This window comes from Cyprinus carpio, chromosome B16 (assembly GCF_018340385.1).
Source record: "Cyprinus carpio isolate SPL01 chromosome B16, ASM1834038v1, whole genome shotgun sequence".
NCBI classification, from domain to species: Eukaryota; Metazoa; Chordata; class Actinopteri; order Cypriniformes; family Cyprinidae; genus Cyprinus; species Cyprinus carpio.
In genome coordinates, this window is record NC_056612.1 from 17,891,871 (window position 1) to 17,905,565 (window position 13,695).

General features: G+C 35.1%; 1 protein-coding gene across 4 annotated transcripts in view; it reads right to left on the reverse strand.

The window, feature by feature from the left end:
* LOC109105319 (maestro heat-like repeat-containing protein family member 1) overlaps positions 1–13,695 on the reverse strand; it is a 35,447-nt gene that overhangs the window by 16,508 nt on the left and 5,244 nt on the right. For 3 of the 4 annotated variants that reach the window (XM_042741211.1, XM_042741212.1, XM_042741210.1), the window contains exons 4-22: positions 12,830–12,961; positions 12,135–12,297; positions 11,674–11,772; positions 11,076–11,227; positions 10,491–10,631; positions 10,122–10,214; positions 9,316–9,394; positions 8,431–8,544; positions 8,198–8,271; positions 6,957–7,079; positions 6,481–6,588; positions 4,870–5,014; positions 4,357–4,400; positions 3,070–3,211; positions 2,426–2,478; positions 2,123–2,230; positions 1,685–1,804; positions 991–1,113; positions 598–744 (exon numbers count right to left, since the gene is read on the reverse strand). In XM_042741211.1, coding sequence (XP_042597145.1) covers positions 598–744; positions 991–1,113; positions 1,685–1,804; positions 2,123–2,230; positions 2,426–2,478; positions 3,070–3,211; positions 4,357–4,400; positions 4,870–5,014; positions 6,481–6,588; positions 6,957–7,079; positions 8,198–8,271; positions 8,431–8,544; positions 9,316–9,394; positions 10,122–10,214; positions 10,491–10,631; positions 11,076–11,227; positions 11,674–11,772; positions 12,135–12,297; positions 12,830–12,961 — 2,160 coding nt within the window. Of the gene's footprint in view, positions 1–597; positions 745–990; positions 1,114–1,684; positions 1,805–2,122; positions 2,231–2,425; positions 2,479–3,069; positions 3,212–4,356; positions 4,401–4,869; positions 5,015–6,480; positions 6,589–6,956; positions 7,080–8,197; positions 8,272–8,430; positions 8,545–9,315; positions 9,395–10,121; positions 10,215–10,490; positions 10,632–11,075; positions 11,228–11,673; positions 11,773–12,134; positions 12,298–12,789; positions 12,962–13,695 lie in introns of those variants that run through there. The other variant, XM_042741213.1, reaches the window with a different exon arrangement.

The window sequence follows — 13,695 nt, forward strand, 5'->3', positions numbered from 1 at the left end:
ACAGTGAAATTATTTTAAATTGCACAATTACATTATGAATATTGATGAGGTATGATTCAGCACTCAAAGAGAATTAATGATCCTTGTCGTTAAAAATCATTTAGATCAAACTGTCATAACTGCAGCCTCAAAAGCAACCAACTGAATCCTGTCAACAATATACTAGGACATTTAAAGGACTTGTTTAGCAAAACACCTCACAGCAGCAACACATTTTTCTTGTTTGTGCCTCACTGCTGTAACAAACAATGGGAAATGATTAATGTATTAATTCTGATCAAATAAATGAGCTGTTCATCTAACATAATAGAATGTCTACAGAGGCATGACATTTTTCATTTTTCCAAAAACCTACATCAAACATCTAATGCAAGTCTAGTCATCAATATTTTTGGTTTATTTTTCTCAGAAAAGAGACTATACATTTTAAAAATGTAAATCTGCGAAAAGTTATTGTTGTCAACTTTTATGAGTACACTTAACATGTGGTAACAGACTAAAAAGACTAAAAGCCACAAAACTATAAATTTAATCTTCAGGGGTATAAATAAGAATTAGAAATTAAAAATACCAATTTAGAATACCACTTTGTTTTACCTTGGTGTTGAAGTTCTTGGAGATGTTGTGGAGAATGTCACTATCGATGCGAGTGAGGAGCTTATCTTCTGGAGCGTGCAACGCAACATAGCCATAACACAAAATGAGAGTGCTCTTCATTTTCTCCACATCAACATCGTTTTTATCCTAAATGACAAAAACAAGATAAATGTGTAAAATATAGTCTCTGAAGCAATTCTTACAATTTAACCTTTGCTCAATGAAAAACTGTGCATGTTACATTTTACAATAACTATTATTAAAAACATATAATATGGTAAAACAATCATTTCTAACCAAATTTAAATGTTACAGTTTTTAACAATCTAATATGGGAAATAAAAAGATGGTTTAATTTGCATCACGTGAGAAGTACAATGAAGCTCGGCCTACTTTGAGAAGACCAAATATCCCCGAGGCTTTCCTGAAGGCGTCAGACTTCCCAAACTCCTCCAGTTTCTCCAGAGTGCCATCGAGATGACTGCTGGCACACAGCCCGATTCCCATGGCAACACCCTGCATACCAATTACCGCCTGTTACTTTCATTATTCTTAATTAGCGGCTTTTAAATAACTGCAAAAACCTCAGATATCCAAACTTTAGAACATATGAATCCATTTTGTACCAGTCTATGATTAGAAATTATGTGATATGTAATCTCTTGCAACACTAGTTAGAATACAGTAGAATAATGACCTTAATTCGGGGATGGGAATGGATAAGAATGGCCAGTTGGTCATCCACCAATGAACTACCAAATTTACAGAAGTCATGTTTTTATCACCTGAAACATGCTATTTACTTATATAAAATTAAATGATTATATTTCCTTAAATAGAAATATTTGTCTTATTTTCCGTAAAAATACTGCAACTAGATTTAAATAGTTTTCTAATATTTGATTTTTCTTTACATTTTTTTGTGGCAGTGTGGTTGAAGTGATGAATCAAGAGACATAATTCCCTAGAGAAGGTTTTAGTGTGCTGTCAGCATGCGGTGCTTCAGCAAGCTGTTTGACTCTCTCTGAGAAGTTATGCCTCTTATTTCAGAAGTTAGACGTGAACTCATGAGTGCTCCTTGGCATACCGTTCTTTCAATTGCATCATTGTGACGAGTGCCGATCAACATCTCCTGCAGCTGTTTCCTGACCAGCTCTTTATTATAGCACTGCTGGAGAATCACACCGATACACCTATACAAAAAACTCTGAGAATATAAAAAAAAAAGATGAGTTTATCACAAGAACCCAGGAAATTAAGTCAAATTTACATTCAAATACTTATTTTGTTTGGACAAACTGCATGGGAGATTTATTACGTAGGCAACAAATTAAAATAAAAATAAGCTAAGAACAATTTTCTTGAACTGCTGTTTTATAATAATTAGATGCAAATGTAATAATTAGTAATTAGAACAAAAATATAAAATAACAAGACTTATAAAATGCAGAACAAAAAAAATCTATCGGACTTAGAAAGTTCCTTTTCTGAAATAATAAAGGCACAGATGGATTTCCAAACTGACCTTCTCCTCCAGAGAGTTGTTGTAGGTAGGAAGGTATCGTGTGGCTTCTTCTGCAAGCTGACCAGTCCACTGGCTATCATCAATGGCTGCCAGAGTTTTAGACAGGAGCTTGATCACAATCAGAAAGCAATGTCTGATTAATCACCATTAACTTCTGACATTAGGACGTTTGCATCTGGTCAATGCTTAACTATCACTTATTCTTCTAGATATAGATATGATTTATTCCTATAGACTTCCTATAACATTTTTAATATCACAAGGCTCTCTTTTTAACATTAATTCATACATATTACTACAGACCTGAAGTAAAGTTTCTTCCCATTTCTTTTTATCCAGAGAATCTTCTGTTGATTCTGGTTAAAAGACAGAGACAAAATTCCATCAGAGATGCATGCAAACCACACTCTGGAAAAAGTCAAAGATAATGGGATATCCAAATTTAACTTTTTTAAAGCTATACCGTGTAACTATCTTGGAAGAGTCGTTGAATGTGAAATATTATTTTTCATATTTAAAAAATGACTTTGGCTGCATCTTGGAAACATCTGGTTGTCTTGTGAGTCTCTAAGGACAGGTGGTTGTGGTTTTGGAAGACACATGAGAGGTTTCACTGAAACCTCATCATAGCAGATGAGCTCTCATTCGACTAAAAACTGACAGAGCGAGTCTTGAGAACCTGTATAGTATCAGTTACTAGACTAAATAAGGTAACAAGTCACTTAATGTCAGTAAATTTACCTACTTCATTGAAATATCACAGCAGGTTAAATAAGACAGAGCTGATGTCCAAAATCAGTTTTGAGACTGCTGGACCTTTGGAATCATAATGAAAGATTGAATTGCGTAGCTGGATGTTATGACCAATAGGTGGTGTGTTCTGGTAGCCTGATGAAGAAAAGCTCTGTACCTAATCCACTACATCACTGTTGTATATTTTAACAAACCTTCAAGATAAGTGACCAGCGTTGGAATCTCGTTTTCCCACAGAGGCTTAGCTTTAGGGTGAATGTTAGGGCTGATAGCATGGAGCAGACTTAGAGAGGGAGCACCATGTCCCCTGCATCGAAACAGGAACGCAGCATTCACCTGAGGAAAATGTAACATTAATTTTAGATGTTTTACAGTCTGCACTAAGCATAGACTAAATGACATCATAATTAAAAAAAAGAGTGTATGAGGAGAAACAGAGATAAAAAAAAAAGTTTGTCTTCAACGAATGGATGACAAAAGAATAAATATAATTGCAGCAGACTAAAATCTAGACTAAAAAAAACCCACAACTAAATGGATACTTCTAGCTTGAAATAAATATTTGTGGTTAGGTATTTTATGTGTTTAGAAATAGTTTAGAGTTGGTAGGATTTTTTAAATGTTTTCTTATGCTACCAAAGACTGCATTTATTTTATCAAAAAAAGCTGTCACTTTTGACCGATTTTACCCCAAAATAAAAATTTTGTCATCATTTACTTACTCGCATGTCGTTCTTATGTTGAACACAAAAGAAGACATTTTGAAGAATTTTGAAGAACCAAACGTTTTTGGTCCCCATTGACTTTCCATAGTAGGGGGAAAAAAACTATGGGGACCATCAACTGTTTGATTACCAGCATTCTTCAAAATATCTTCTTTTATGTACAACATAAGAAAGAATCCTATACAGATTTAGAACAACATGAGGTTGAGTAAATGATGACAAAATGTTCATTTTTAGGTCAACTATCCCTATTTCTTTGCAAATAAAATCTTGCTGACCTCAAACTTTTGAACATTAGTATATGAAAGTAGCACTGGTATCTTGTAATAGGAAACAGTGAAATATCCACCATAATGGTTATTATATAAAAATATTTTATTTACTCTTTTTTAAATTTATTTACTCACGATGGGGAAGTCGTGGCCTAATGGTTAGAGAGTTTGACTCCTAACCCTAAGGTTGTGGGTTCGAGTGTCGGGCCGGCAATACCATGACTGAGGTGCTCTTGAGCAAGGCATCGAACCCCAACTGCTCCACCGGGCACCGCAGCATAAATGGCTGCCCACTACTCCGGGTGTGTGTGTGTGTTCACTGCTGTGTGTGTACTCTTTGGATGGGTTAAATGCAGAGCACGAATTCTGAGTATGGGTCACCATACTTGGCTGTATGTCACGTCACTTTTACCTTACTCATTGCCCAGCTGAAACTGAGAACAATCTATAGTAATTAAAAAAACTGTGGGAATTTGACACTTACCAAGAGCCTTATCATCAGGATATATTGTGAGGGAAGACTAGAGCCTGCGGGAAGAATGAAGAAACAGAGTAAGACAGAGAGAGGGGGAGGGCAGACAAGGGTAACCCATTAGTGAAGCCCATGATCCAAAAGCATTACAATTAACGAATAAATAATCACTGAACCTGGGACTTATTTGTCCTACTAGAGTTCAATTTAATCACTGTCAGCGTAAGAAACAATTAGCCTTTGCCCCAAAAACTTTATTCAGTTGATAAATACCACTTTTCATTTGACTAATTAGAAACAGACTCACCAGGCAAAGCAAACGACTTGCAATGAAAACAAAACGTCTGCAAGTGCAATTTAGTTTCAGGCCAATAACGGAAAAAAGGGTTTAATAACTGCAGCTGGATTTGCCACACTGCCAAAAAGACAGAAAGTGTGATTCCAGAGTGTCTTTAGGTCAGACAGTGGAAAAGCTCTTAGTCTGAGTCTAGGCTCATCAGTGACATCATGTGTGTGTGTCCACACCTTGTGCATTGAAGTCGATGATAAAGTTGGGTTCTTGTGCTGTTTGTTTCTTGTTGGCCAGCAGAATTAAACTCTTGCACAATGGGGTAGTAGCGTTGGCATACTGATTTGGAGTCAGGTAGCAAAGCAACATCGGCCACAGAACCTACATAGGAAATAACATAATTTCAGATTTACAGTAATTATATGAGGTAAACCAAAGCTATACATAGAGGTAGTCTTGCTCAATTTAAGACAAAGTATTAATACCTCCCATCAGGGCCACAATTATTACACTAAAATAAATAAACAACAATTAATTGCAATAAACATTAATTAAACAGTGTAAAATGTAAGCTAAAACCCTAATGTACTGATAAGAAAAAATTAAGAAGACCGACCGTTATTTTAATGAATAAAATCCATCAAATGTCAAGTGTGACACAGGGAATTCTGGGAATGACAATTTACATTTTTTTATTTATTTTTTTCACTTTAAATTATATGACGACTTTCCTTATTCACTTGCAAAAATTGCAAATTTAACATTATTGTACCTAAATTATTACAGTTTTATTACATTTTCACTATGTATAGTAGCCTAAGTGAAGTTACTGATAACTAATACAGTTTTTTTTTTTTCAGTAGCGTTTTTAGTCTTTTACGGTTAAAATAATTTTTATATTGGAATTTTGTTCAACATTTGGAGGTCATTTTGAACTTGAGGTCTTACATTGTTTATTTATAAATATTTTATAGTCTATATAAATATTTATAAGAGTTTATATGTGTGTATATAGATAGATCGACAGACAAATAAACGTGAATTAAACTGAATAAATCCTACAAACCATAAATCCATATTCACAATAAACCTCATAAAAGTCCAAACTCAGTGCTTTAAAACAATATGTTAACAAGATAGACACAACAAAAGTCTAAATATAGTCTGGCTATATGTACATCTCCTGACATTTTCCTGGTTATCATTCGAATGTGTTTTGGCGGAGGGATGGAGACAGTCTCATCGGCACATAAACTGTCTTCGTCTGTCTGCTGAGGAGAGATCCCTGTCAACGGCCTGCTGTTGATGTTGGGAGGCTCACAGGAAAAAAGATCTAATATTTCTCTAGACACTCTTTCTTACAAGCGGCAGTGCCGGGCTGGGGCTGCTGACTTTGGCTGTGAAGATGATGGACTGTGCTGAATGACTGCAAAGCCCATCTCTCACTATGTAAGAGTTTCATTGAGTTGTCTTTAGGATAATAAGACGCATTGCAGATGTGCATGTGTCTGATTTAGTGGCAGCAGGACTGTCACCACTACAGACACTGATGTTCTCCCTAATACCCTTACAAAAATTAACCATGGTTTTATTATAGTAAAAGTGTGGTAACCATGGCTTTTTGGTGGATTGATTACTACAAATACCATGGTTAAACTGAGATTAGTATAGCAAAACCATGGATTTAACTACAAGTTCCCTTGAAAAATGACATGCAATTACAGACAATCATAATGCTCCACAACAGAATAAAACAGAACAAAGGTCAGCACTGCACCACTGAACCATGACTTCAAGCATCAAGATGAGGAAGGTGTACACTTGTTTGTACTTATCTGGATACTCACATCAGTCAGGCGGCCCACTGTGGTAGTGAAAAGATGCAAGGTGTTATCACACATGCTACGCAGAGCCTCATTAGTCACTTCCTCTGGGTCTGGAGGTCTCTGTCCTCGCTGTGTGAATATTAACAATTTATTAGCTGTACTGTTTCACACAACCAAGCATAACTAGGGCTGGGCTAAAGCCAATAACAGTGCAAAGCTAACTAACTAATGTAAATATTTAAAAACTGAGGTATGCACTGAAATATTGCTCAACATGGACTATGAACTGAATTATAAAAGCTGAATTGATATTAAACAAATCGCCTATAGACAATCTTGCAATGCAATCCATGGGAAATCAAGCAAGGAGATTTGGAACTCAAAGAGAAGTTAAAATATGATCAGCGAGCATGAAGTTGATTTGCAGCTACAGTCATGTGACACTGCTGATCAGCAGTAACATAAGAAATGTTTTAGTGAGTAACAGTTGTTTGTACATGGTAAGTGTCTGGTAGAGCACAGTGCTGGATGATGAAACGGACAAGCAGGTCTCCTCCCTCTAGCTCAAGGTAACCATGATGAGCCATAGCACTGATCACCTGCACCACTCTCTTCTTCACCTGCACAGGCAAACACTATCATTGAAACCTTTCTGAGTACTCAAAATGAGCAGTATAACACCAGTATGAGTTTTACATGAAAATAAAAAATAGATCACATATATTTATATAACTTTCAGTACGCATACGTATCAGAGGTTGAATGTCATATTAAAACTTTTAAACACATGAAAACATAAAACACAATTTTTTGCATATATTTTATCGGTTTACAATTATGGACTTTCACCATAAACTATTTTAAGATAATAAAATAATCAACAAAGAGTGAAAAAAAATATTTATTCTGCAAAAATCATGAATTTTCAGTACAAAAATGTAACGCAGTTGTCATTTTCAAACTGTACAACACCAAATGACAAACCTATATATTTGTGTACTTGATTACCCAGGTGTCAGTGAAAAACACTTAAGATTATACACTTAAGATGTGTGAAGAAAACCAAGAAAAATCAGAATTAAAAAACATTTGTGAACAAAACATTTTAAAACGTGTCATTTCAAACTATGTAAGTGTGAATTTAATTGTATTAATTTATAGCACATAATCCTATCAAACACAATACATAACTTGAGATGTGGTGACAATGACACTGCAGAATGAATGTTAATGTTAATAGCTATGTTTCCATCATCAAAATTATTTAGTAATCACCTCCCATTATTGTCTCACACAGTTGCATTCCCAAACATCAAGAACCGGAACATTGTTTGCTATTGCGTTCCGTCTGGCACAAGTCATTTATTATGTAGGAATAAAGAGCCACAAGCTTCCCCAGTTGCAGCATCTGTCATTTATATTACTGATATTTTGCATCAGTTTTCCAGAAAGTGATGACAGTTCTTTATTTGTAAAGGTTTTATGCAATATTCTAAGTCTGTGCATAAGTTAAATTCACAACTTTGAATGGAAACATAGCCAATGTCAAATCCTTCTATAATGCATGGACATTCACTGTTGGATATTTTAGTAGGCAAATTAAATAAACTAGTAAAACTGTGAAAAATGTATTTTAAGGGCGTTTATTTTCTAAAGGTCTGCAGGACCAAAAGTGCCCAAAGTTGATGAAACACCCATATTTTGTCACTTATCACATAGAGAGGATATATTTATGTACCTTATTACTGTGGTCAGCCAAAGGTTGCCTGATGCTGGCTAGAATTAGGAGCCTCTTGGTTTCCATAATGGAGGCTTGAACAGACAGAGCAGAGTTTTAAAAATACAGGTCTTTAAAATGACAATGGCAGCAAAACATTCTGATCTTTTCATAGCCAGGAATGACAATCTGGATAAGGGTGTCTGGCTGAGGAAGAAATCACTGACGTATTTGATTACATGTTTAAAACTCACTGGATGAGTTGATGAGGTGTCTGAGAACAGCCAGCGAGCCCATTCTATTCCTTTCGTTACTGTTCTCCAACCTCTGGAGAACAAACACCATCAGACGGTCCGTGAACGTGTTAGCTGGGGCCAAAAACAGCAAAATATAGAAGTGAAAATGAATGCAATTTGTCAAGTTTACTCTCAGTTACCGATAAAGGTTTTGACAGTGTTCTGTGCCAATAAATGAACCACAAAAATCTGTGTATGAATGCATACATTAGTCAGTGGTGTCTGGTTTTAATGCCTGGTAAATGCTCCACTGTATTAATAGCCCATATAAAGGCAGCTACATTACCTAGACCAGCAGCAGTTGAACAGTAATTGGTTAAAAACCTGGGTAAATTGTAAAAAAAAAAAAGAACTAATTCATTGATTTATTTATTGAATTAAATTATATTTAAGGAGTCATTATTCTAATTTATATATTTTTATGCATTAGTAGTCTAGCACCAACAGCAGTTGAAACAACCGCTCATGATTGATACACACACATACATACACACACACAAAAAACACTTAACAGCTACTGGACTCATTGCATTTGCTTGATAAAACACAAGAGCAAGAGGAGTGTGATCCAGCTGGTGTGTGTCACCTCAAATCAGCACCGAGCACACAACTGTATGATATCATCTCACTGATTGGAGGAGCCTGCTGGTCTGACACTTAACTTAATCTCAGCTCAGACTCCATCAGCACATGACAAGGATAGTGCTACAGCAGTCAGCTGACTGAGAATACAACATTTGCTTGAGTTCATGTCCACATGGCTAGTCCAGAAAATAGATTTCAATCAGATGTTTACATCTGCATGCACCTTAAAATTAAGGAAAGGGTTTAACCAAGACCCACCAAGAATAGTAAAGCATCGCAGGACCTCGTTGTGATTTTTCACAGTTGGAGGGTTGTTGAAATCCATAGGTGAGCATATCTGGAAGAGAAAAATTATATAAATCTATTGCCAACTGTCAACTCAAAATAAGTTATTTTAAGTTTATAAAAATAAAAAATAAAAAAAATAAACACAGGATTTGTGTGCTTTATTTGTTTTAGTAACTGACAGCTGTCCAGAAATACAAATTAGTATATAATAACTGAGAAAACTAGAATTTCAAAGGAAAAAAAGCAGTGATAAGGTATGAATGCAATTAAATAATCTAAATAAAAATTATCAAAATTAATTAAACTGGCAAGCTGTAAATTTAAAAAGGAAATAACTAATTTTAATAAAAATGCTCAAACTGCAAAATGAATGGATTAAAATAAACAGTTAATAAACAACAGTTCTTTATTAACTGTTTATTTTAAACCATTCATTTTGCAGTTTGAGCATTTTTATTAAAATTAGTCATTTCCTTTCGAAATTTACAGCTTCTTGCCAGTGTAATTACTGTTGTGAATTGTGAATAATTCCTACTATGTTAAACCGTTAAATGGCCCTGAGCTGTGTAACTCTGTGTAACACTGTTAGGCAACTTAAAACCTGTTCCACTAAAATGAAACACTGTTAGGCTACTTAAAAACTGTTTCACCAAAATGAAAACATGATTCCAAGAAGTTGTGCAGGGGATGTAGAAGTCTGCAAAACGCTTTTGTCATCATGACTTATGAATACGAAAAAGTGGTGCACATAAAGAACGAGTGAAAGAAACACTGACCTGCTGGTGCAGAGCGACTAAGAGACCATCTATCTGTGTCTCCAGCACTCTGCTGCCCATATTCACAGAGGCCTCCAGGACCTGATACAAGCTCTAAACAAACACAAACAGAATCTGACTACATCAGGCAGTACAGAGTCCTGGATTTTCTCATAAACTGGTCATAAAATCTGATCTGACTATGAAAGTCACAGTAGGCTGCTTAAATAATGCAAAAACAATTACACATTTCCATGTCTTTATTGAACACAATATGGAAACAGTCCAGAGTTGGTGAAAAAGCATGTGAACTTGGATTGAATAACTGGTTGACCTATTTACTTCCACCAAACATTTCCTGTAATTGTGAAATGGTGAGGAGGGCTTTACCTTGCTGATGATGTAGTGTTCTGAATTTTTCTTGTAGAGGCCTAGTATAGTGGGAAGGAGTTTGGGAAGCTGTTCTTCCAGTTTATCATGTGCCATCAGGTGACTCATTGACCCAAGAGCCTCTGCAACAGTCAGACGCAGCTGCAGAATGACACACAAGAATGTATCATTTCAACACATACATAAATCCACATTCACACTACAGGCAAATGAACAAAAAAACTAAAATGGATAATAAAAGAAACAGAAAAAAAAACAGACTGAGAAAAATTTCAAAAATGATTTCTGAATTGTGAATGATTAGTGACCAAGAAGTATTTTAAATAGAACATATGATTTTTAATCTTTTCCGGCTGCAATAATGTAATGTGTAAAGGCAAAATTACTACATACAATCTAATCTTCACCATTTATAAATAAATCCACTTCTCTAAAAGAAGTAGCTTCACAAGTTCACTTTGTTTTTTCCCTGCTTCAATTCCAAAGAAAACTGAACTGAACCCAGTTGGCGCATGTTCATATCCCTCTTAAGTCTCAAAGTGAGTTAGCTGTAATTGGATGTGTGCTTCGTCTCATTAAATGTACCTTGGACTCTCTGCTCTGGATCCAGCTGTTGAACAGGATGTCATAGGCTGAGTAAATCTCACTAGAGAAGGTGTCTTTACGCACAGTGGGGTCCGGAGCTTTGTCCAGGTTGGCAAGGTATTCTAGTATGCTCTCGCTGAAGCGGCAGAGAGCTGAGAGGAAAAGTTAAGAGAGGAGAAGCCACGTCACTACAAACATTTAACACGTGTAAGTAAAAGATAATATACAGTCATTTTTTAAAGAAATTATGACTCAGCAACAATTTATTACAATGATAAAAAGTGATAGTAAAGTTTTTTATGCTATCACAAAAAATTATATTTCAAATAAATTAAAAAAAAAGTTTTTTTGAGCACCAAATAAGCATATATGAATGATTTCTGAAAGATCATGTGAAAATGAAGACTGGAGTAATGGCTGCTGAAAATTCAGCCTTGCCATCAAAGGAATAAATTAAATTTTAAAATACATTAAAATAGATTATCTGATCAAATAAATGGAGGCCTAAGACAGCATAAGTGACTTTATTTCTTAAAAATCATTCATTTAGCTGATGCAGAAAATTTACCACTTTACGCAGATCTATAATTGAACTTACCGGACGAGAAGACCCATTTCATGTTGTCTTGTTTGGTCATGCCAAGCATGGGTAACATGGTCCCCATTATAGCACTGAGAAAAGGCACCATACCGTATACTGTGGGTAGAGGTCAAACATATCAAAACAGGTCAAAAACTTAACAAAAAAAAAAAAAAAGAACACACGGCTTAAACAAAGCCCTTTTATTTTATTATTAATGTAATTTTCCTACAGTTCAGTGAAATGAGGAACAGAAACAATAATGATCAACTGTCAAATGCACAAAGCATGATCTAACATCAAAGGTTGCAGCAGGTCTGTAACTGTAACTTTCATTTTATTCCATAAAGTTAAAACGTGTATTTAAAATGTATTAAACTGACATTAAATAAAATTAGAGTCCAGGTTTATGGATACATAAAGGCATTACTAGAGAAAGCTCTAAATTAATTTCAGGAGTTCTGATTAAAGATACGTACCATTTGAGTCAGAGAGATTGGCTAGTGTTTGGATCACAAAAAAGTGAGGCAAAACTCCCGGCTGGAACTTGCCGAGTATCTCCTCCATGATGTCATTAATATATTTGTTTCCCACAGCAACCAGAATATTACTAGCTGCTTGCTGCCATTCTGGGACAACCTCCTATACAGAGTGAACAATTTGTTTTACTGTACATGTTTAAATACAAAAATAATCACTGTATAATGTGTGTAGTATATTAAATACACAAATAATAAAGAACTAACTAAGAAAAGTAATGCTTTGTGTTACTAAACTTTTCCAGATGTCACATAACTATTTTTCAAAATGTAATTTAAAAGCAAATGACTCAAAACCTGTTCTTTATAGTTTTAATGCAACTGTTTAAACATTTGTGGTCAGTAAGATTTTTAAAATGTAAAAAAAAAAAAAAAAAGAAGTCTCATACACTCTGTTCTCCAAAGTCTGCTTTAGTTTCATCAAAGTTACAATGAAAACGGTAATACTGTGAAACATTATTATAATTTAAAATAACTTTTTTCCCTATATATTTAGAATGTATTCCTGGAATGGCAAAGCTGAATTTTCAGTAGCAATTACTCCAGTCTTCAGCGTCACATGATCATTCTAATATGAAGTATTAACCTTACTGACCTTCCAACTTCAGAACAGTAGTGTAAGTCAGCTGTCCCACCTTTGATTTCGTCATCTCATCTGATGCTAGCTGTATGACACTCTTGATCTTGGGGTAACTGATGTCATCAATCCTGCTCTTCACCACCAATTCAATGGTTTGCAAGACCACCACTCTGTGCCCGACCACCAGCTACAGAAGACAAAGATAACCTGCAAGTAAACTCATGCACAGGTACTACAGAAATACAATATGAAAGACATGGTAACCATAATTCGAAATTTATCACAGGCTCATACATCCTATATTCAACTTTTATAAAGTAGGTCAACTATTTAAAAAACATCAGCCAAATCAGAGGAACAAAACAAAGAAACACAGTCCTGTCTGTGAGCAGTGGCGTTCTCCTGCAACACTAGACATTACAAATCAATAAAAGGAAGTGCTCTGGTTACAGATAAGAGGTTTATTACGGATGAGATTGATGTGTTTCCTTTTTAAAGAAACATGCAATAAATTATCTTCTTTTCCTTTCTGTTTAGGGAAATAGCGATTTTGACCTCTGGGAAGGAAAATCTCCATACAAACAAAGGAATCACATGTTTGAATAACATGAAATAAAGCATAAAACTACTTAATGTGACACTAACATTTCAGAAACAACACAAGCTTGGGGACATTAGCATGAAGACTGAAACACTGCTTCTGCTTCCTGTTAGCAGGCCAACAAACTCAGTCAGGAGCATACTGTTCAGTGCAACAGCCCAGCCATTATTACAAACATCTGCTCATTTCTTATAGTAGACTAGCATAGAAAAGTTACTTGATTTAGAGACATTGTTAGTCTATTTGTATAACATTGTATAAATGGTTGACATCCCTACCAAAGTTCAAAGTTTTTTTTTATGTTGTTGAAAAATGTCTCT